This window comes from Melanerpes formicivorus, unplaced genomic scaffold (assembly GCF_026170545.1).
Source record: "Melanerpes formicivorus ecotype bairdi unplaced genomic scaffold, bMelFor1.0.p_v2 SCAF_280, whole genome shotgun sequence".
Lineage (NCBI taxonomy): Eukaryota > Metazoa > Chordata > Aves > Piciformes > Picidae > Melanerpes > Melanerpes formicivorus.
In genome coordinates this window covers 79,549-99,127 of record NW_027142632.1, presented here as the reverse complement: position 1 = coordinate 99,127, position 19,579 = coordinate 79,549, and the positions used below count along the sequence as shown (strand labels likewise).

Sequence of the window (19,579 nt, the reverse complement as noted above, 5' to 3'; positions counted from 1 at the left end):
CCACTTACATGGGTGTTTACTTAATGTGCTTCAGAGATGTTTGGGTCTTCCTGTGTTGCTAGGGGACTTTCACACTCTTCACGCAATTCTAGGAGGAAGAGAGGTAATGGCGTACTTAATAACAAACTCGCTTCTCTAGAGCTTGCACGGTTTAAAACAATAGGTACTGTTCTAAGATCTGCCATTCAGGTGGAATTGATAAGCAATCGTTTTACAAGTTTGTGTGGTTGCCTACGAGGAGATGAAGTACCTTTTAGAATAGAATAGAATCAGCCAGGTTGGAAGAGACCTTCAAGATCATCGCGTCCAACCTATCACCCAACACCACCTAATCAACTAACCCATGTAACCAAGCACCCTGTCAAGTCTCCTCCTGAACACCTCCAGTGACGGCGACTCCACCACCTCCCCGGGCAGTCCATTCCAATGGGCAATCACTCTCTCTGTGTAAAACTTCCTCCTGACCTCCAGCCTGAACTTCCCCTGGCGCAGCCTCAGACTGTGTCCTCTTGTTCTGGTGCTGGCTGCCTGGGAGAAGAGACCAACCTCTGCCTGTTTACAAGCCCCCTTCAGGTAGTTGTAGAGAGCAATAAGGTCACCCCTGAGTCTCCTCCTCTCCAGGCTAAGCAGCCCCAGCTCCCTCAGTCTCTCCTCATAGGGCTTGTGTTCCAAGCCCCTCACTAACTTCGTTGCCCTTCTCTGGACTCGTTCCAGCAAGTCAACATCCACAACTATAATTAAAAGTCACTATTCCAGGGATGATATCAATAAGGCAGATTTAAGAGATAGGTCAAAAATCTGCTACTCCTTGCATTGGTAACAGCTGAAAAGTCAAGAAATAATTTTGAAATAAACCGGTTTTCTTAATCATGTGAAATGCTCTCTTTGCAGTGTTCTTTTTTCCAGGGAGACAAAAGGGATGAATGAAATGTAATACAGAACAAGCCCAAATACTGCAGATAACATAGCCTGATGTAACAGATTTCCTACTGCACAAAGACAGGACAGTTGTAACTCTCCTGCCTTGCTATCATTCTGGGGTTTTGCATAAAATCACAATTTGCTTGTGAATGTTTGGAGTTGCTTTGTTTGCGAGTTGCTTAGAGGAAACAAGTGATGGCAGGTCACCTGACTGTTGACAATGGCAGTGTACATCTGAAAAAGGAAAGAAGAGGTTAAGGCATGGGTAGGATTGGAGGTCTCCTCTATCCGAGTACATGGAAGAGTGCATGCCTCTGGACTTACTAGCTAAGACAAAGGTAGCACAACTTGTGTGTTTACACTGACACATTGAAAGTAACTCCTTGGGAAAAGAGCATGTCATAAGCATCAGCATTGAAAATAGGTATAACCCATGCAGGGATATCCTCACCTAGCAGATGAGTTAGACATCTACCACACTACCACCAGGACTAAGAGTTACACAGCAGCAGTCCTAAAACAGTCAGTGCACACACACAGAGCCCCTACCCACCCACCTTCATACATCTAACTCCCTGGAAATCATTAGGCAAACCAGTAGCAAATTAGTTAACACGCTTTGAAAGACCGTTTTGGTAGACCAGAGGGAATTAATTCAGGGAAAGCCTCACATGCACACCCAGCCCTCTCACACTGGCCCAGGCTACAGTGTCATGGCAGACAGGTCTTACCCAAGCCCCTAAGTGAAAAGGTAGTGACCAGTGGAGCGTCCCATGCTACGGGTGGCTTAGAAGCAAAGAGGGCCAATTCAGAGACACCTTCCACTAATAACCAAGGAGATGTTAGAAAATGAAGTGTTCACAGAAAGGTCTCAGTCTGCACTTCATGCCAAGATGGCACAAAACAGATCTTGAGAACTCTGATGGGGTAGAGAACACATACAGAAATGTGTATGGCGGTATATCCAAAGCCCCTCCCCCCAACCCGGATGTTTTCTGTGATTAACTCAGAATCACTAAGAGTTGAGACAGGGGAAAGGAAAGTTTGCCTCTGGGTAGGAGTCAGGCTGCCGTGAATAGGAACTTGCAAACTGACTGATGCGCTCAGAAAGTGCAACTTGCCACATCTCACAGACTCATTTCACAACAAAACGTGCAAATTGGAATGCTCAAAGTGGACGTTTGCAGAAGGGAGCGAATCCAATCAGGTTTTCAGTGCTTGGAAAGCAGCTGTTCTCAAGATACTAAGAGCAGAGGAAGCTCTGCCCTAACTGAAAGCTGTGCTCCTGATGGGGGTAGTGCTCCTGCACACTCCCACACCACTGGGCCTTGGAGAGAGGTGCAGCCTGCAAACATCACAAATACAAGTGTGGAACAGGAGTTCAGGGGCAGAAGTGCCATGTCCCTATGACTGTCCAGCCCGGATTCACTGTATCCTGTATCCCAAGCTGCAGGCAAGAGCTGCTCTTCCTCCTTTGGACAGAAATAACTCTTTAGCTGTACATAAAAGGTAAGATCAGCTCGCTACTCCAAAGTAGCTGAACACAGCAAATCCAACCAAAACTGTTCTTGAAGTATTGATTTCAAACAGACTTTGGAAATGTAACAGGTCCATGAGAAAGGATTTGCTAAGGTGCAAAGCATGGATGGTTTCTGTTTTCTCAGGCCTGTAGATATCACCAGTTCCTGAGCACTACTATGACCTTCCCTGCAACCACACAATCACGCAATCAGAGTGAAAGGAATTTGCCTTTCTGTTTTCCTCACTGTCAGTACTGATGCAAGGGGTCATTCACTGGAATCACATGGATGAGCTGCACAAGCCCATTCAGGGCAATTTGTGTCCAAGGTAATACTTTCACAGTATCACAGTATCGCCAAGGTTAGAAGAGACCTCAAGGATCATCGAGTCCAACCTGTTATGAGAGACCTCATGACTAGACCATGGCACCAGGTGCCACATCCAATCCCCTCTTGAACACCTCGAGGGATGGTGACTCCACCACCTCCCTGGGCAGCCCATTCCAATGACTAATGACTCTCTTGGTGAAGAACTTTCTCCTCACCTCGAGTCTAAACCTCCCCTGGCACAGCTTGGTAATTTTTCCACTTACTTTTAGTTTTGCTTCCTAAAATGCAATACACAGTGCACCTGTCATATTACACGCTCATCAAATTCAAACAAGTTACAGCTTCCTATAAACATACTAAAAAGAATTCTTTACTAAAACACTACAAATAGTTTGCTATATAAAACTACTAAAAACAGCTCCTTATATAAGCACATCCAGTGCCTCCCCAGGTCCGGCTCTGGAGGATGTTTCTTCCATCACCCAGGCCAATCAGGGTGTATTTGTCTCCCGTCTCAGCCACTGTAAAGCCTGTCTAGCGTAGCGGACCAGCTCCCTCACGCTGCTGTTCAGAGCCAGACTGCCTGCCGCTGCGCTGAGTTCAGCAAAAAGCTCTGCAAAAGGGACAGGCAGAGAGAAAAGAGTTGGTGGGTTTCACACAACAGGCACATCTGAGAGACAAGGGGAGGACAAGGAAGGACAACAGCAGCATGCTGTCACTTGGCCAGCAAGGAGCCCAGTTCAAGTGCTGCTCAGCTGCTCCATTAAAGAGAGAGAAGCCAGCTTCACTCTTTGCAAGACAAAAGCACCTGGATGTCTGACAAACAAACTAAACCCACAGGGTGCAGTGCAGAAGGCTGATCTTCCCAGAAGGGGCACCAACTCCAAAGAGGGAAGTGCCCCAAAGGGAAAAACAAACACCAACCCCCCTCAGGCTTCTTCCTGTGTTACCACGAAGCCAGGTGACTTGTTTCCTGCACTTGATACCCTCATCCCTTAGCTCGCAGACATGAGGATGCCAGGACAGCCTTTCCATTGAGACACACACAGCATGCAGGAGAGAAAGGCTGGAGGACCAAGGCTTACCCTTGTTCTTCCTGGCCAGGACTTCAGCCTCATCCCATGTATCACAGGCTGGGAAGATACTGGAAGTGATCTCGAGGTAGGAAGAGGTGATGAGGGGTACATGAGTGGGAACTGAGACTGCTGATTCATTCCTGGTGGCACTGGAGCTGACAAAAGAAAAGGTGAGACTGCGGATCAGAATGGGCCACCCATCCACCACACCACTGCAGGCAGCCTCATTGTAGTCACTGGCAAGAGAGGGCTTCTACCAAGGCTCCTGGGAGACTATGAAATGGACTGCACCATGTAAGGGGACAGAGGCCTTGGAGATGGGGATGGTACCCCAGGAAGCGTCAGGGGATCTTTAACAGAATACAGATGACAACAGCAGGGGCCCTGACACAGCACAGGCACCGTGTCATCTTCACTCCGCTCCTCCTGTGTTTGTGGTGGAGAACTGCTCTGCTTGATAGATACATCCTGGACCTAGTGACAAAAAACGCCCAACAATCTTTTCCAACAAGGAAATACAGGAAAGAGAGAGCAGAAGCATCCTCATGTCCCATAACACTGTGATGTCAGTGGCAAGAAAAGAGCGAGCGGGGAAGCACTCCCGGATGCGGCCTGCAACTCCCACAGCTCCTCTTTTCACTCACACCCACACGGGCACTTTACAAGGTCTGTAGTTTGAAACCTTACCTTGCAGCACTGGCAGAAGGCGCTCGTGTTGCTCTGGAAGAACTCTGCAGCAAGGAACAGAACTCTTGTTAGCTCTGGGCACTTCTGCCACCATCAGTTCCTCCTGCAGCCATCCAGCTGGCAGCTCAGGAACAGCCCTGCCCTACCTCGAAGTGGTGACTCAGGATCCCGCAATACTTCATTGCTGTGTCCCTTTTGTGCTGCAGCATGGCCATGTGCAGGAGAGACTGGCAGCGCATGCTGTGGACAGAAACACAGCCAAGCCTCAGCCTTCAGGCTCAGCACTACTCAGCCTCGTGGGACAGAGGCAGGCGCACATCAGCTGTGCTGCACAGCCCAGAAAGCTCAGGTTTCCCCTCCTGCTGCTCCTCATCGCAGAAAAAGGCTCTGGGAAATAAATCCCAAGGGAGGAAAAAGCAAAACCGAAACCAAAGGAGGAAGGGCCATGCCTGCTCTTTCACATAAAGAGGTGCCCAGCCTCTTAGAGGTGCCCCAGGCTGAGTGAGCCCCCAGGTACGCACCACAACAGCAGAAGGATTTCTTCATGTGGAGTTGGTGAGGAGTCCACAAAGGATTTCATCGTTGTGATTAATCTAAAGAAAGAAAACAAACAGAATCTTGTCAGCCACCAGTGCTCTCAAGTCTCACTGTCTATGAGATGTCCATATCTCACAAGCCAGGAGACCTGCCCTGAGTCCTGGCACCGAGCGCTCTCTGTCATCTTGAGCAGAGGACTGTGTCTCTCAATGCCATCTTTTCCATGCAGTGGGGACAGATGGGGCCCCTGCGTGACTCACTCTCCTCAGGCCCAGTCAGCATGGGTTTAGGACAGGCAGGTCCTGCTTGACTAACCTGGTCTCCTTCCATCACAAGGTGACCTTCTTAGGGGATGAGGGGAAGGCCATGCATGTGTCTGCCTGCACTTCAGTAAAGCTTTTGACACAGTCCCAAAGCATTCTGCTGCACAAACTGGCTGCTCATGGCCTGGACGGGCATGCACTCTGCTGGATGCAACACTGGCTGGATGACTGGGCCCCGAGAGTGGTGGCAATGGAATTCAATGCAGTTGGTGGCTAGGCACAAGTGCTGTGCCCCAGGGCTCAGCACTGGGTCCAGCTCTCTTTGATATCTCTATCAAGGATCTGGATGAGGAGATTGAGTGCACCCTCAAGAAGTTTGCAGACGACACTGCCACATCTCATCGGAGCATGAGTGCTGTTCTGCTTGAGGGGAGGAAGCGCTGCAGAGGGACCTGGACAGCATGAATCAATGGACTGAGGACAGTTGTATGAGACTGAACAAGGCCAAGTGCCAGGTCCTGCACTAGGCTGACAATAACCCCATGAGAGACTCTTTTCAGTGGTGCCCAGTGACAGGACAAGGAGCAAGGGGCACAAACTAGAACACAGGAAGTTCCACCTAAACCCAAGGAAAATCTTCTTTGCTGTGAGGGTGCCAGAGCCCTGGAGCAGGCTGCTCAGAGAGGCTGCAGAGTCTCCTTCTCTGCAGAGACTCCAAAGCCCTCCTGGACATGGTGATGCTGCACAACCTGTTCTGAATGATCCTGCTTTGGTGATCTCCAGAGGCCCTTTCTGAGCCCCACCATACTGGGATTCTCTCACTGCTTCTGGTTCCTCTTGAGAGTCTGTCTGTCTCATGCTTGTACAGCAACCTGAACTCTACTCCATGGTGGGAATCTGGAACCACCCAGTTGCAAAACTAGCAATGTGACTGACCCTTCCCCTCTCAGCATGCTGGCTAACCACTAGGCTTTGAAAACTACTTACCTGATGAGCTCTATAGTTTCTCTGAAGATGTGGGAAGCTGATCTGGGTGGTGGTGCATCCCATTCCAAGCCCATCCCGTATTCAGCAAAGCAAAGGGCAGCATCCAGGTACTGAATGCCCTTGCCAATGAAGTGGGGCTGTTGGGAACAATATGAGCATTTTTTGACTCCCATAAGAACTGCTTCTCTTACTTGTGCTTGAAGATCTTTTGCCTCCCTTGCTAGGCAGGAGTTGAAGAACGTTGAGGAAAGTCAGGCCCAGAAGTCCAACCATTATCTAACTCCAGCAAGCCAAGTGCCCAACCATGTCCCAAATCTCTGTGTCTTTTAAACAGCTCTGCTAGTGGGGATTCCACCACCTCCCGGGAGAACTTCTGCCACTGCTGGAGAATCCTTTCAGTGGAGAAGTTTCTTCTAATACCCAGCCTAAACTTCTCCTGGGGCAACCTGAGCAGGTGGGCCATTTCCTCTCCTCCTAGCAGCTGGTGCAAGGGAGGAGAATCTCTCTTCCTCTTGCTCAGTCTTTTCCTTCAGGATGTTTCTCTCTGGTCCTGGAAACCTGCCTTGTGAATGGCAGATGGAGCTTTCCCACTGCAGTATTCCCTCACTTCAATTCACAGATAAGTGGCAAGCAGCAAATCTCCATTATCTGACTCGGCAAATAAAAAATGTATGTTCATTCATACATGCTGTTTAACTGCATGGGGTGGAGAAAGTCATTTCCATCTGCAAAGGCCACTTCCAAGTCTTGTCCACCAGCAACACCATTAGCCTCAGGGCCCTGACATTTCAGAGGGAACTGTCTTAAAACTGACTGCCCCGTCTCTCTGACAAGGACTTTGAGACAGCTCTGCAAAGACAACAGGCCTGCTAACCACGGACAGCATCCATTCTGAGTGCCCTTGCCTTGCCATGTTCTCTAGATGTGTTTGTCAAAAAGGGAAATGTCTGAACAGTTGGCAAATGAAGCCAGGCTCCTGACACGGGAGCGGAAGTATGGCAGTGACCTCACCCAGATGCTCTTCTTCACATGCACACACGGAGCGGGTCCAAATGCAAGAGCTGGTTGCCATTTCCAGCACAGGGCCAAGACTTACCATGGCATCAGCTTTGCCCTTCAGCCTCTTGACCTCTTCTTGGTAGTATTTTACTTGCTGCTTCCTGAATTGGAGACACAGAGAAGTAAAATAGGAAAGGGATAAAGAGAGTGCAATAATGATCAGAAAAACTCCCTCCCCAGGTCTCCTGTAGTAGCCCCTTTCAGATCCTGGAAGGCTGCACACAAGGTCTCTGCAGAGCCTTCTCTTCTCCAGGCTTAACAAGACCACCACTCTCAGCCTGACTTCTCAGGAGAGGTGCTTCAGCTCTCACATCATCTTTGTGGTCCGCCTCTGCCAATGCCCAGAGAGCATACAGCACCTCTCAGACAGCTCTCTTTCCTCCCCAGAAGGTAGTCCTTAAGAAGCAGAAGCCAGGCTGGCTGCAGGGCCAGCCTTGCCTGGCATGTTCAGAAAGTGCAGATAAGGAGTGGGAAACGAAAACTTACTTTGCAGCCTTGAGGTGAGGCCTTGACAGCCTGGAGCTACATTCTGGCACTGGGAAAGGCTTTGTGACATACCCTGTGGAACCCTGAAAAATCATAGAGCAGAGATAAAGCTGCTTAGAGGCATCACCCCTGAAATTATTTCAAATCCTGGCTTTCCAAAATATCCAAAATTTCAAGACAAGATATTTAATTGGGCCCACAAGGATGATTAGAGGGCTGGAGCACTACTCCTGTGAGGACAGACTGATGGTTTTGGAACAGAAAGCTTCACAATCATTTGCTACAAGCCAAGACACTGGAAAGGAAACTGTAAAAGAAACTGTGCAAGAAACAGCACTTCTGACTCAGTGCTACTGACAGCACACCTGCTGGTGGCCAAAACATTTCAGGACTTTTGCTCTATGGAAAACCATGGTTTCAAGACACGACCCTAGAAAATGCTTAAAAACACCAGAGCATTTCATAGACAGCTGACAGGGCTTTCTGCTGGGCAGGTGCCATGTAACCAACATGAAGCATCTGTGGACACTTTGGACACATATTCCCATTACATGTATGGTTAGGCCTTTAAAGGAGGAGCATCCTGAGTTCACTCCAACCAGGGAAGCAAAAATGAGCTCTCCAAAGGGACCTTTCAAACAACACCTCGGTCCAGCTACAAACCCAGCTCCACCTCTCACCTTCCTCTTTTCAAGAGGCTTGCCAGAATGGATATTTGGTGTTACCGTCGAGGGCTGCATCTGTGCACTGGGGTGTTGCTTGGCCTCTCCCATCTCCTGCTGACTGCTTTTTGCAGGGACCTGAGGGCCACTAGACAGTAAGAGGAGAAAAGAAGGGGAGTGTTGGAGAAGTACACCTCTGATTCACAGGCAAACATCAGCATCCCAGCCACATTCTTTTCTAACTGGATCCTCAGTGTCCCTTCCAACCCAAACCATTCTTTCATCCTTCTTCGAGGAAATGCTAAGTCCTGAAGGAGCTGAGGGAGCAAACAGCATCAGCATGAACTCCTGACCTTTCCCTTTAATCAGGCCCTGCTCAATTAAGGAAACAGCAATGATCACCAGATGAAAATTCATGGGCATCCAGTTACTCAGTTCAATAGCCTTTCTGCCATCCCACTGCTCTGTACTCACTTCCGTTCACTGGAGATGTTGGTAGCTGCACACACCACCGATATGGCTTCTTTTTCTGACTTGAGTTTCTTCCTAGCAGCCTCCCCCTCCTTTTCCCTCTAGCATGAAGAATAAAAAGGAAAAAGAAAAAACTGCTCAGGTTTTGAAAGCTCACATGAAGTATTGATCTGCAGAGCTGTATTTTATGGCTTCTGGGCAAAGACAAGAATGTGGAACCAACATGGAGGAAATTCGGGGATCAGTGGGTGCAGATGTCTGGGTCACTGACCAGCATCCTAGCATCACATTTTATCTCCTTTTGCTTAGAGAGATGAATCCTTTTGTACTGGTGGGGATGGAACTGCTAAACCTCTTGTTGCTAAAACTACCTGAAGTCAGGGGATGGAAAGATTTGCACTCATAGCAGGGTTAGATCACTCAGGCTGCCCACAGGAGATGAGGTTTTGGTTTTCTTAAGCAGAATTTGATACAGGTAATATTTTACACAGTCACCTCAAATCACAGCCCTTGTCTGCCAGAGGAACAGCTGACAGGGCTTTCCATCTGCATGGTAGGTGCCCTGACGCCGACATTAAGCACCTGTGGACACTTTGGACACATACTCCCTTTTCATGTTTCATGAGGCCTTTAAAGGAGGAGCATTCTGAGTCCACTCCAACCTGGGAAGCAAAAACGAGCTCTCCAAAGGGGCATTTGAAACAACACTTGGGTCCAGCTACAAACCCAGCTCCACCTCTCACCTTCCTCTTTTCAAGAGGCTTGCCAGAAGGGTTTTTTGGTGTCACCTTCAAGGGCTGCCTCTGTGCACTGGGGTGTTGCTTGGCCTCTCCCATCTCCTTCTGATTCCTTTTTGCAGGGACGTGAGTGCCACTAGAGAGTGAGAAGAGAAAAGAAGGGAAGTGTTGGAGAAGTACACCTCTGATTCACAGACAAACTCGAGCATCCCAGCTGCATTCATTTGTAACTGGATCCTCAGGGTCCCTTCCAACCCAAACCATTCTCTCATCCTTCTTCGAGGAAATGCTAAATGCTGCAGCAGCTGAGGGAGCAAACAGCATCAGCATGACCTCCTGACCTTTCCCTTTAATCAGGCCCTGCTCAATTAAGGAAACAGCAACGATCACCAGATGAAAATTGATGGACTACCAGTTACTCAGTTCAATAGCCTTTCTGCCATCCCACTGCTCTGTACTCACTTCCGTTCACTGGAGAGGTTGGTAGCTGCACACACCACCGATATGGCTTCTTTTTCTGACTTGAGTTTCTTCCTAGCAGCCTCCCCCTCCTTTTCCCTCTAGCATGAAGAATAAAAAGGAAAAAGAAAAGACTGCTCAGGTTTTGAAAGCTCACATGAAGTGTTGATCTGCAGAGCTGTATTTTATGGCATCTGGGCAAAGACAAGAATGTGGAACCAACACGGAGGAAATTCGGGGATCAGTGGGTGCAGATGTCTGGGTCACTGACCACCATCCTACCATGACATTTTTTCTCCTTTTGCTTGGAGAGATGAATCCTTTTGTACTGGTGGGGATGGAACTGCTAAACCTCTTGTTGCTAAAACTACCTGAAGTCAGGGGATGGAAAGATTTGCACTCATAGCAGGGTTAGATCACTCAGGCTGCCCACAGGAGATGAGGTTTTGGTTTTCTTAAGCAGAATTTGATACAGGTAATATTTTACACAGTCACCTCAAATCACAGCCCTTGTCTGCCAGAGGAACAGCTGACAGGGCTTTCCATCTGCATGGTAGGTGCCCTGACGCCGACATTAAGCACCTGTGGACACTTTGGACACATACTCCCTTTTCATGTTTCATGAGGCCTTTAAAGGAGGAGCATTCTGAGTCCACTCCAACCTGGGAAGCAAAAACGAGCTCTCCAAAGGGGCATTTGAAACAACACTTCGGTCCAGCTACAAACCCAGCTCCACCTCTCACCTTCCTCTTTTCAAGAGGCTTGCCAGAAGGGTGTTTTGGTGTCACCTTCAAGGGCTGCCTCTGTGCACTGGGGTGTTGCTTGGCCTCTCCCATCTCCTTCTGATTGCTTTTTGCAGGGACCTGACGGCCACTAGAGAGTGAGAAGAGAAAAGAAGGGAAGTGTTAGAGAAGTACACCACTGATTCACAGGCAAACTCCAGCATCCCAGCCACATTCTTTTCTAACTGGATCCTCAGTGTCCCTTCCAACCCAAACCATTCTCTCATCCTTCTTCGAGGAAATGCTAAATGTTGAAGCAGCTGAGGGAGCAAACAGCACCAGCATGAGCTCCTCACCTTTCCCTTTCATCAGGCCCTCCTCAGTTAAGATAACACCAATGATTCCCAGGTGAAAATTGATGGGCATCCAGTTACTCAGTTCAATAGCCTTTCTGCCATCCCAATGCTCTGTACTCACTTCCGTTCACTGGAGAGGTTGGTAGCTGCACACCCCACTGATATCTCTTCTTTTTCTGACCACTCCCGTTTTTGGGAGGTGCTGGGAGCTGCTCCCACCAATGATATTTTCACTTTTTCTAACTTCTCTTCCATGCTTTCAGCCTCCATTATCTTCTAGCATGAAGAATAAAAAGGAAAAAACTGCTCAGGTTTGAAAGCTCACATGAATGCTGATCTGCACAGCTGTATTTGATGGCTTCTGCTTAAAGACAAGAGAGTGGAACCAACAAAGTGGAAACTCGGAGCACAGTGGGTGCAGATGTCTGGCTCACTGACCAGCATCCTACCATGACATTTTATCTCCTTTTGCTTGGAGAGATGAATTCTTTTGTACTGGTCGGGATGGAACTGCTAAACCTCTTGTTGCTAAAACCACCTGAAGTCAGGGGATGGAAAAATTTGCACTCACTCCAGGGTTACATCACCCAGGTTCCCCAGAGGAGCAGGGATTTGGGTTTTCTCAAGCAGAGTTTAATACAGGTGACATTTTACACAGTCACCTCAAATCACAGCCCTTGTCTGCCAGAGGAACAGGCACCAGGAAGGCAGAGTGGTAATAAACGACAACTTCAATTGCACTCCACAGATCTGGCAGCACAAAGTGTGCAAATCACCAGCTCACCTGATCAGAAAGCTTCCCAATCATTTGCTACAAGCCAAGACACTGGAAAGGAAACTGTAAAAGAAACTGTGCAAGAAACAGCACTTCTCAGTGCGTGCTACTGACAGCACACCTGCTGGTGGCCAAAACATTCCAGGACTTTTGTTCTATGGAACACCATGGTTTCAAGACAAGAGAGTAGAAGACACTTTAAAACACCAAGGCATTTCTTAGACAGCTGACAGGACTTTCCAGCTGCTCCACAGGTGCCCTGTGTCCAGCATGAAGCATTTGTGGACACTTTGGTCACACATTCTCTTTTGATGTTTCAGGAGGCCTTTAAAGGAGGAGCATCCTGAGCCCACTCAAAACTGGGAAGCAGAAATGAGCTCTCTAAAGGACATTTCAAACAACACTTTGGTCTTGCTACAAACCCAGCTCCACCTCTCACCTTCAACAATTGAAGAGGCTTGCCACAAGTGATTTTTCGTGTCACTTTCCAGGGTGAATTCTGTGCACAGGGGTGGAGCTTGACCTCTCCCATCTCCTGCTGATTGCCTTCTTCAAGGAGCTGAGGGCCACTACAAAGTGAGAGGAGAAAAGAAGGGAAGAGTTTTGGTCTCTTCCCCCAGGCAACCAGCACCAGAACAAGGGGACACAGTCTCAACTGCACCAGGGGCAGTTTAGGCTCGAGGTGAGGAGAAAGTTCTTCACCGAGAGAGTCATTAGTCATTGGAATGGGCTGCCCAGGGAGGTGGTGGAGTCACCATCCCTTGAGGTGTTCAAGAGGGGATTGGACGTGGCACTTGGTGCCATGGTCTAGTCATGGGTCTGCGGTGACAGGTTGGTCTCGATGATCCTCGAGGTCTCTTCTAACCTTGGCGATACTGTGACACTGTGATACTGTGAGTTGGAGAAGTGCACCTCTGATTCACAGGCAAAATCCAGCCTCCCAGCCTCATTCTCTTCTAATTGGAACTTTCCATGCCAGCCCCAAAAACTAAAGGAGTATAAAGCAACTCGAGAGAAACTGGCAGCCCTTACTCACCCACCCCACATACAGAAAACAGTTTCATCTTCCTCCTGATTTGGTCTAGCCAGAAGTTTGGGAACATACCTGTGCCATGGACCAGCAAGTGAGCATGGTGGCTTTTCAACTACCTGCTTTGGGCACAGAAACAAAGGGGAGAGGGGGAGGAAAGGTTAGCTGAAGGATCTCAGCACAACAGAAGCAGGTGTTTAAAGGCAGGTCTGGGGGCCTAGCATACAAAATAGCTCCAACTGACTTGGTCATCATGGCCGCCTTCACTGTCTCTGAGCTGCAGGTCCTCCTCCAGCATTCTGAAAGACAACCAGAAGACAAGGATCAGCCAAGGCAGGCACAGTTTCAGGCAGCAGACCTTCACAAAGAATTGGTGAATGCTGTCCAAGAAAAAACAAACCTCCCACATCTTTTTTGACCATTCCCCGCACTCTGGCTGCTAATCCCTCTCACTGCCTGACAGAACCACAACATGCCAAAACCAACAAATTTGAAAATAGCTCCTGTTTAAAGAACAAAATTCTGCTTGAACTTTGGTCCAAGACTGTAGAAGGAAGAGGGCTCCAGGCAGCCTGGTTAATATGCAAACATCACAGACCCTGACCTGATTCAGAGCCAAGGAATCCCCCCTAATGCATCCCCATCCTTACCACTCCCAGCTTAATGCTGAGGCACTTGGGAGAGCAGACAGCAATAGCATTAACTCCTGACCTTCCCTTTCATCACATCTTGATCCATTAAGAAAACACCAATGATCACCAGGTGAACATTGATGGACATCCAGTTACTTGGTTCAATAGCCACTGCAGAGAACTCAAGGAGATTTTCCACAGCAGCTACCGGCACCTAGAAACCAAAGGCTGCTGCTGCAAGAGAAACTAGCAGCCCCGACTCCCCCACCCCACATACAGAAAAGAGTTTGGGTTTCCTCCTGATTTGGTCTAAACAGAAGTTTGAGAACAAACCTGTGGCTTGGAGCAGCAAGCAATGTTGGTGGCTTTTCAACAACCTCATCTGGCTACAAAAACAAAGAGGAGAAAGGGAGCAAATGGTTAGCTGAAGGATGCCAGCACAACAGAACAAGGTGTTTCAAGGCAGATCTGTCGGAACAGTGTAAAAACTGTCTGCAACTCACTTGGTCTTCGCTGCTCTCTTCGCTGTCACTTAGGTGCACCTCCTTGCCAATCATACTGAAAGACAACCAGAAGACAGGCATCAGCCAAGGCAGGCTCATTTTCAGGCAGCAGACCTTGACAAAGAATTGGTGGATGCTGTCCCCACAACAAACCACACTCCCACATCCTTTTTGACCAGTCCTCACGCTCTGACTGCTAACCCCTCTCATTACCTGATTGAATCACAAAATGCCAAAGACAACCCAGGGCTGCCTGGGCGCTTCCCACTTGTCTCAACACACTTTCCAATGAGCTCAGTACCACCACCTATAACCACCCATGACCGCAAGAGCAGTGCTGCTCTGCCAGGGTCACCTAGGACACCAAGGAATCCAACCAGGGCTACCTATAAACAAACACAGCCAGTCAAGTTTAGGCTCACCAAGTGAGACAAGCACCAAGACAGCCAATCAAGTTTAAGCTAGCATACCAACCACGCCCATCAACATTTACCTAGCACATCAGCACAGCCAATCAACGTTACCCTGGCACACCAACACAGCCCATCAATGTTAAGCTAGCACACCAACACAGCCCATCAATGTTAACCTAGCACACCAGCACAGCCCATCAAGGTTAACCGAGCACACCAACACAGCCAATCACGGTTAACAACAGGTTAGGGATGTACAGTGGAATGAAAGCTGCAAGAATGATGGACTGGAGTTGTGTTTCCCTTACATGTACGAGAACAGCTGATTAAACAAACAGCTGACAATCTGACCTGACTCAGTGCCAAGGAATCCCCCCTAATGCATCCTGATCCTTCCCACTCCCAAAGCCACAACAGGCCTAAAAGGGGGGCTCAGCTTCAATGACAAAGAGGGAGGAAACATCTCCACAATGCAAGCTCTTCCATTATTACCACACCTGAAAGACCCCTTCACACAGCTCCATGTCAGTCCCTGCCTCTCAGCTGCGAGTAGCCAAGAGCACAGCAAAGCTCTCTGCACAAAACCAGTTTCCTCCTACTGTCTCCTCAAGGAACCTCAGTGCTCCAGACCACTCCAAGCCACTAACTCCCACCAAGCCACGAGCAAGAACTGAATGCAGTAGCCCATGACTGACACACGAGCCTCCTCTCTTGCAGCACTGGCCTCTTGAGGACACATGAAGATGTGCTCTAGGAAGCACTGGCTCCAGCAAAGGCCTAGCCAAAATGCTGGCAATGCACTGCTGTGAGATTATGGGGTCATATGTTTCGGCACATCTGCCAGAAACACTCTTGCCAATCCTGCAAGTCTTGGAAGACAGCTTGGATGAGGAAGCCACCTTGGATGAGGCCTTGAGAATGTTGGGCCAGATGGAGGGGTACCCCTGTCTATAGCAGCATCTTGACAACTACATGATCTTCAGGGTCCCTTCCAACTCAAACCATTCTCTCATCCTTCCTACTAGGAAATGCCAAATGTTGAAGCAGCTGAGGGAGCAGACAGCATCAGCATGAACTCCTCATCTTTCCCTTTCATCAGGCCCTCCTCAGTTAAGATAACACCAATGATTCCCAGGTGAAAATTGATGGGCATCCAGTTACTCAGTTCAATAGCCTTTCTGCCATCCCACTGCTCTGTACTCACTTCCGTTCACTGGAGAGGTTGGTAGCTGCACACCCCACTGATATCTCTTCTTTTTCTGAACACGTCTGTTTTTGGGAGGAGCTGGGAGCTGCTCCCACCAAGGACATTTTCTCTTTTTCTACCTTCTCTGCCATCCTTTCAGCCTCCATTATCCTCTAGCATGAAGAATAAAAAGGAAAAAACTGCTCAGGTTTGAAAGCTCACATGAATGCTGATCTGCACAGCTGTATTTGATGGCTTCTGCTTAAAGACAAGAGAGTGGAACCAACAAAGTGGAAACTCAGAGCACAGTGGGTGCAGATGTCTGGCTCACTGACCACCATCCTACCATGACATTTTATCTCCTTTTGCTTGGAGAGATGAATTCTTTTGTACTGGTCGGGATGGAACTGCTAAACCTCTTGTTGCTAAAACCACCTGAAGTCAGGGGATGGAAAAATTTACACTCACTCCAGGGTTACATCACCCAGGTTCCCCAGAGGAGCAGGGATTTGGGTTTTCTCAAGCAGAGTTTAATACAGGTGACATTTTACACAGTCACCTCAAATCACAGCCCTTGTCTGCCAGAGGAACAGGCACCAGGAAGGCAGAGTGGTAATAAACGACAACTTCAATTGCACTCCACAGATCTGGCAGCACAAAGTGTGCAAATCACCAGCTCACCTGATCAGAAAGCTTCCCAATCATTTGCTACAAGCCAAGACACTGGAAAGGAAACTGTAAAAGAAACTGTGCAAGAAACAGCACTTCTCAGTGCGTGCTACTGACAGCACACCTGCTGGTGGCCAAAACATTCCAGGACTTTTGTTCTATGGAACACCATGGTTTCAAGACAAGAGAGTAGAAGACACTTTAAAACACCAAGGCATTTCTTAGACAGCTGACAGGACTTTCCAGCTGCTCCACAGGTGCCCTGTGTCCAGCATGAAGCATTTGTGGACACTTTTGTGGCCTTCCAGTATCTGAAGGGGGCCTACAGGAAGGCTGGGGAAGGACTTCTCAGGATCTCAGGTAGTGATAGGACTAGGGGGAATGGAATGAAGCTGGAGGTGGGGAGATTCAGGCTAGATGTGAGGAGGAGGTTCTTCACCATGAGAGTGGTGAAACCCTGGAATGGGTTGTCCAGGGAGGTGGTCGAGGCCCCATCCCTGGAGGTGTTTCAGACCAGGCTGGATGAGGCTCTGGCCAGCCTGATCTAGTGTGGGATGTCCCTGCCCACGGCAGGGGGGTTGGAACTAGGTGATCCTTGTGGTCCCTTCCAACCCTGAATGATACTATGGATACTATGGATACTTTGGATACACATTCACTTTTGATGTTTCAGGAGGCCTTTAAAGGAGGAGCATCCTGAGCCCACTCAAAACTGGGAAGCAGAAATGAGCTCTCTAAAGGACATTTCAAACAACACTTTGGTCTTGCTACAAACCCAGCTCCACCTCTCACCTTCAACAATTGAAGAGGCTTGCCACAAGTGATTTTTCGTGTCACTTTCCAGGGTGAATTCTGTGCACAGGGGTGGAGCTTGACCTCTCCCATCTCCTGCTGATTGCCTTCTTCAAGGAGCTGAGGGCCACTACAAAGTGAGAGGAGAAAAGAAGGGAAGAGTTTTGGTCTCTTCCCCCAGGCAACCAGCACCAGAACAAGGGGACACAGTCTCAACTGCACCAGGGGCAGTTTAGGCTCGAGGTGAGGAGAAAGTTCTTCACCGAGAGAGTCATTAGTCATTGGAATGGGCTGCCCAGGGAGGTGGTGGAGTCACCATCCCTTGAGGTGTTCAAGAGGGGATTGGACGTGGCACTTGGTGCCATGGTCTAGTCATGGGTCTGCAGTGACAGGTTGGTCTCGATGATCCTCGAGGTCTCTTCTAACCTTGGCGATACTGTGACACTGTGATACTGTGAGTTGGAGAAGTGCACCTCTGATTCACAGGCAAAATCCAGCCTCCCAGCCTCATTCTCTTCTAATTGGAACTTTCCATGCCAGCCCCAAAAACTAAAGGAGTATAAAGCAACTCGAGAGAAACTGGCAGCCCTTACTCACCCACCCCACATACAGAAAACAGTTTCATCTTCCTCCTGATTTGGTCTAGCCAGAAGTTTGGGAACATACCTGTGCCATGGACCAGCAAGTGAGCATGGTGGCTTTTCAACTACCTGCTTTGGGCACAGAAACAAAGGGGAGAGGGGGAGGAAAGGTTAGCTGAAGGATCTCAGCACAACAGAAGCAGGTGTTTAAAGGCAGGTCTGGGGGCCTAGCATACAAAATAGCTCCAACTGACTTGGTCATCATGGCCGCCTTCACTGTCTCTGAGCTGCAGGTCCTCCTCCAGCATTCTGAAAGACAACCAGAAGACAAGGATCAGCCAAGGCAGGCACAGTTTCAGGCAGCAGACCTTCACAAAGAATTGGTGAATGCTGTCCAAGAAAAAACAAACCTCCCACATCTTTTTTGACCATTCCCCACACTCTGGCTGCTAATCCCTCTCACTGCCTGACAGAACCACAACATGCCAAAACCAACAAATTTGAAAATAGCTCCTGTTTAAAGAACAAAATTCTGCTTGAACTTTGGTCCAAGACTGTAGAAGGAAGAGGGCTCCAGGCAGCCTGGTTAATATGCAAACATCACAGACCCTGACCTGATTCAGAGCCAAGGAATCCCCCCTAATGCATCCCCATCCTTACCACTCCCAGCTTAATGCTGAGGCACTTGGGAGAGCAGACAGCAATAGCATTAACTCCTGACCTTCCCTTTCATCACATCTTGATCCATTAAGAAAACACCAATGATCACCAGGTGAACATTGATGGACATCCAGTTACTTGGTTCAATAGCCACTGCAGAGAACTCAAGGAGATTTTCCACAGCAGCTACCGGCACCTAGAAACCAAAGGCTGCTGCTGCAAGAGAAACTAGCAGCCCCGACTCACCCACCCCACATACAGAAAAGAGTTTGGGTTTCCTCCTGATTTGGTCTAAACAGAAGTTTGAGAACAAACCTGTGGCTTGGAGCAGCAAGCAATGTTGGTGGCTTTTCAACAACCTCATCTGGCTACAAAAACAAAGAGGAGAAAGGGAGCAAATGGTTAGCTGAAGGATGCCAGCACAACAGAACAAGGTGTTTCAAGGCAGATCTGTCGGAACAGTGTAAAAACTGTCTGCAACTCACTTGGTCTTCGCTGCTCTCTTCGCTGTCACTTAGGTGCACCTCCTTGCCAATCATACTGAAAGACAACCAGAAGACAGGCATCAGCCAAGGCAGGCTCATTTTCAGGCAGCAGACCTTGACAAAGAATTGGTGGATGCTGTCCCCACAACAAACCACACTCCCACATCCTTTTTGACCAGTCCTCACGCTCTGACTGCTAACCCCTCTCATTACCTGATTGAATCACAAAATGCCAAAGACAACCCAGGGCTGCCTGGGCGCTTCCCACTTGTCTCAACACACTTTCCAATGAGCTCAGTACCACCACCTATAACCACCCAAGACCGCGAGAGCAGTGCTGCTCTGCCAGGGTCACCTGGGACACCAAGGAATCCAACCAGGGCTACCTATAAACAAACACAGCCAGTCAAGTTTAGGCTCACCAAGTGAGACAAGCACCAAGACAGCCAATCAAGTTTAAGCTAGCATACCAACCACGCCCATCAACATTTACCTAGCACATCAGCACAGCCAATCAACGTTACCCTGGCACACCAACACAGCCCATCAATGTTAAGCTAGCACACCAACACAGCCCATC

General features: G+C 48.7%; 1 protein-coding gene across 9 annotated transcripts in view; it reads right to left on the bottom strand.

Annotated features, from left to right (window-relative positions):
- Window positions 1–3,222: 3,222 nt before the first annotated feature.
- The window catches only part of LOC137458800 (AF4/FMR2 family member 1-like), a 51,596-nt gene continuing 35,239 nt past the window's right edge, over window positions 3,223–19,579 (bottom strand). For 7 of the 9 annotated variants that reach the window (XM_068170060.1, XM_068170064.1, XM_068170066.1 and 4 more), the window contains 25 exons: window positions 19,000–19,054; window positions 18,830–18,882; window positions 18,109–18,163; window positions 17,940–17,986; window positions 17,274–17,403; window positions 15,831–15,985; window positions 14,214–14,268; window positions 14,044–14,096; window positions 13,323–13,377; window positions 13,154–13,200; window positions 12,488–12,617; window positions 11,395–11,549; window positions 10,939–11,068; window positions 10,199–10,296; window positions 9,743–9,872; window positions 9,003–9,100; window positions 8,547–8,676; window positions 7,867–7,949; window positions 7,418–7,481; window positions 6,322–6,458; window positions 5,056–5,127; window positions 4,681–4,774; window positions 4,535–4,578; window positions 3,857–4,002; window positions 3,223–3,384 (listed from right to left, as the gene is read on the bottom strand). In XM_068170060.1, the coding sequence (XP_068026161.1) occupies window positions 3,263–3,384; window positions 3,857–4,002; window positions 4,535–4,578; window positions 4,681–4,774; window positions 5,056–5,127; window positions 6,322–6,458; window positions 7,418–7,481; window positions 7,867–7,949; window positions 8,547–8,676; window positions 9,003–9,100; window positions 9,743–9,872; window positions 10,199–10,296; window positions 10,939–11,068; window positions 11,395–11,549; window positions 12,488–12,617; window positions 13,154–13,200; window positions 13,323–13,377; window positions 14,044–14,096; window positions 14,214–14,268; window positions 15,831–15,985; window positions 17,274–17,403; window positions 17,940–17,986; window positions 18,109–18,163; window positions 18,830–18,882; window positions 19,000–19,054 (2,338 nt within the window). In that variant the 3' untranslated portion in view covers window positions 3,223–3,262. The remainder of the gene's footprint in view (window positions 3,385–3,856; window positions 4,003–4,534; window positions 4,579–4,680; window positions 4,775–5,055; window positions 5,128–6,321; window positions 6,459–7,417; window positions 7,482–7,866; window positions 7,950–8,546; window positions 8,677–9,002; window positions 9,101–9,742; window positions 9,873–10,198; window positions 10,297–10,938; window positions 11,069–11,394; window positions 11,550–12,487; window positions 12,618–13,153; window positions 13,201–13,322; window positions 13,378–14,043; window positions 14,097–14,213; window positions 14,269–15,830; window positions 15,986–17,273; window positions 17,404–17,939; window positions 17,987–18,108; window positions 18,164–18,829; window positions 18,883–18,999; window positions 19,055–19,579) is intronic. The other 2 variants (XM_068170065.1, XM_068170068.1) reach the window with 2 other exon arrangements.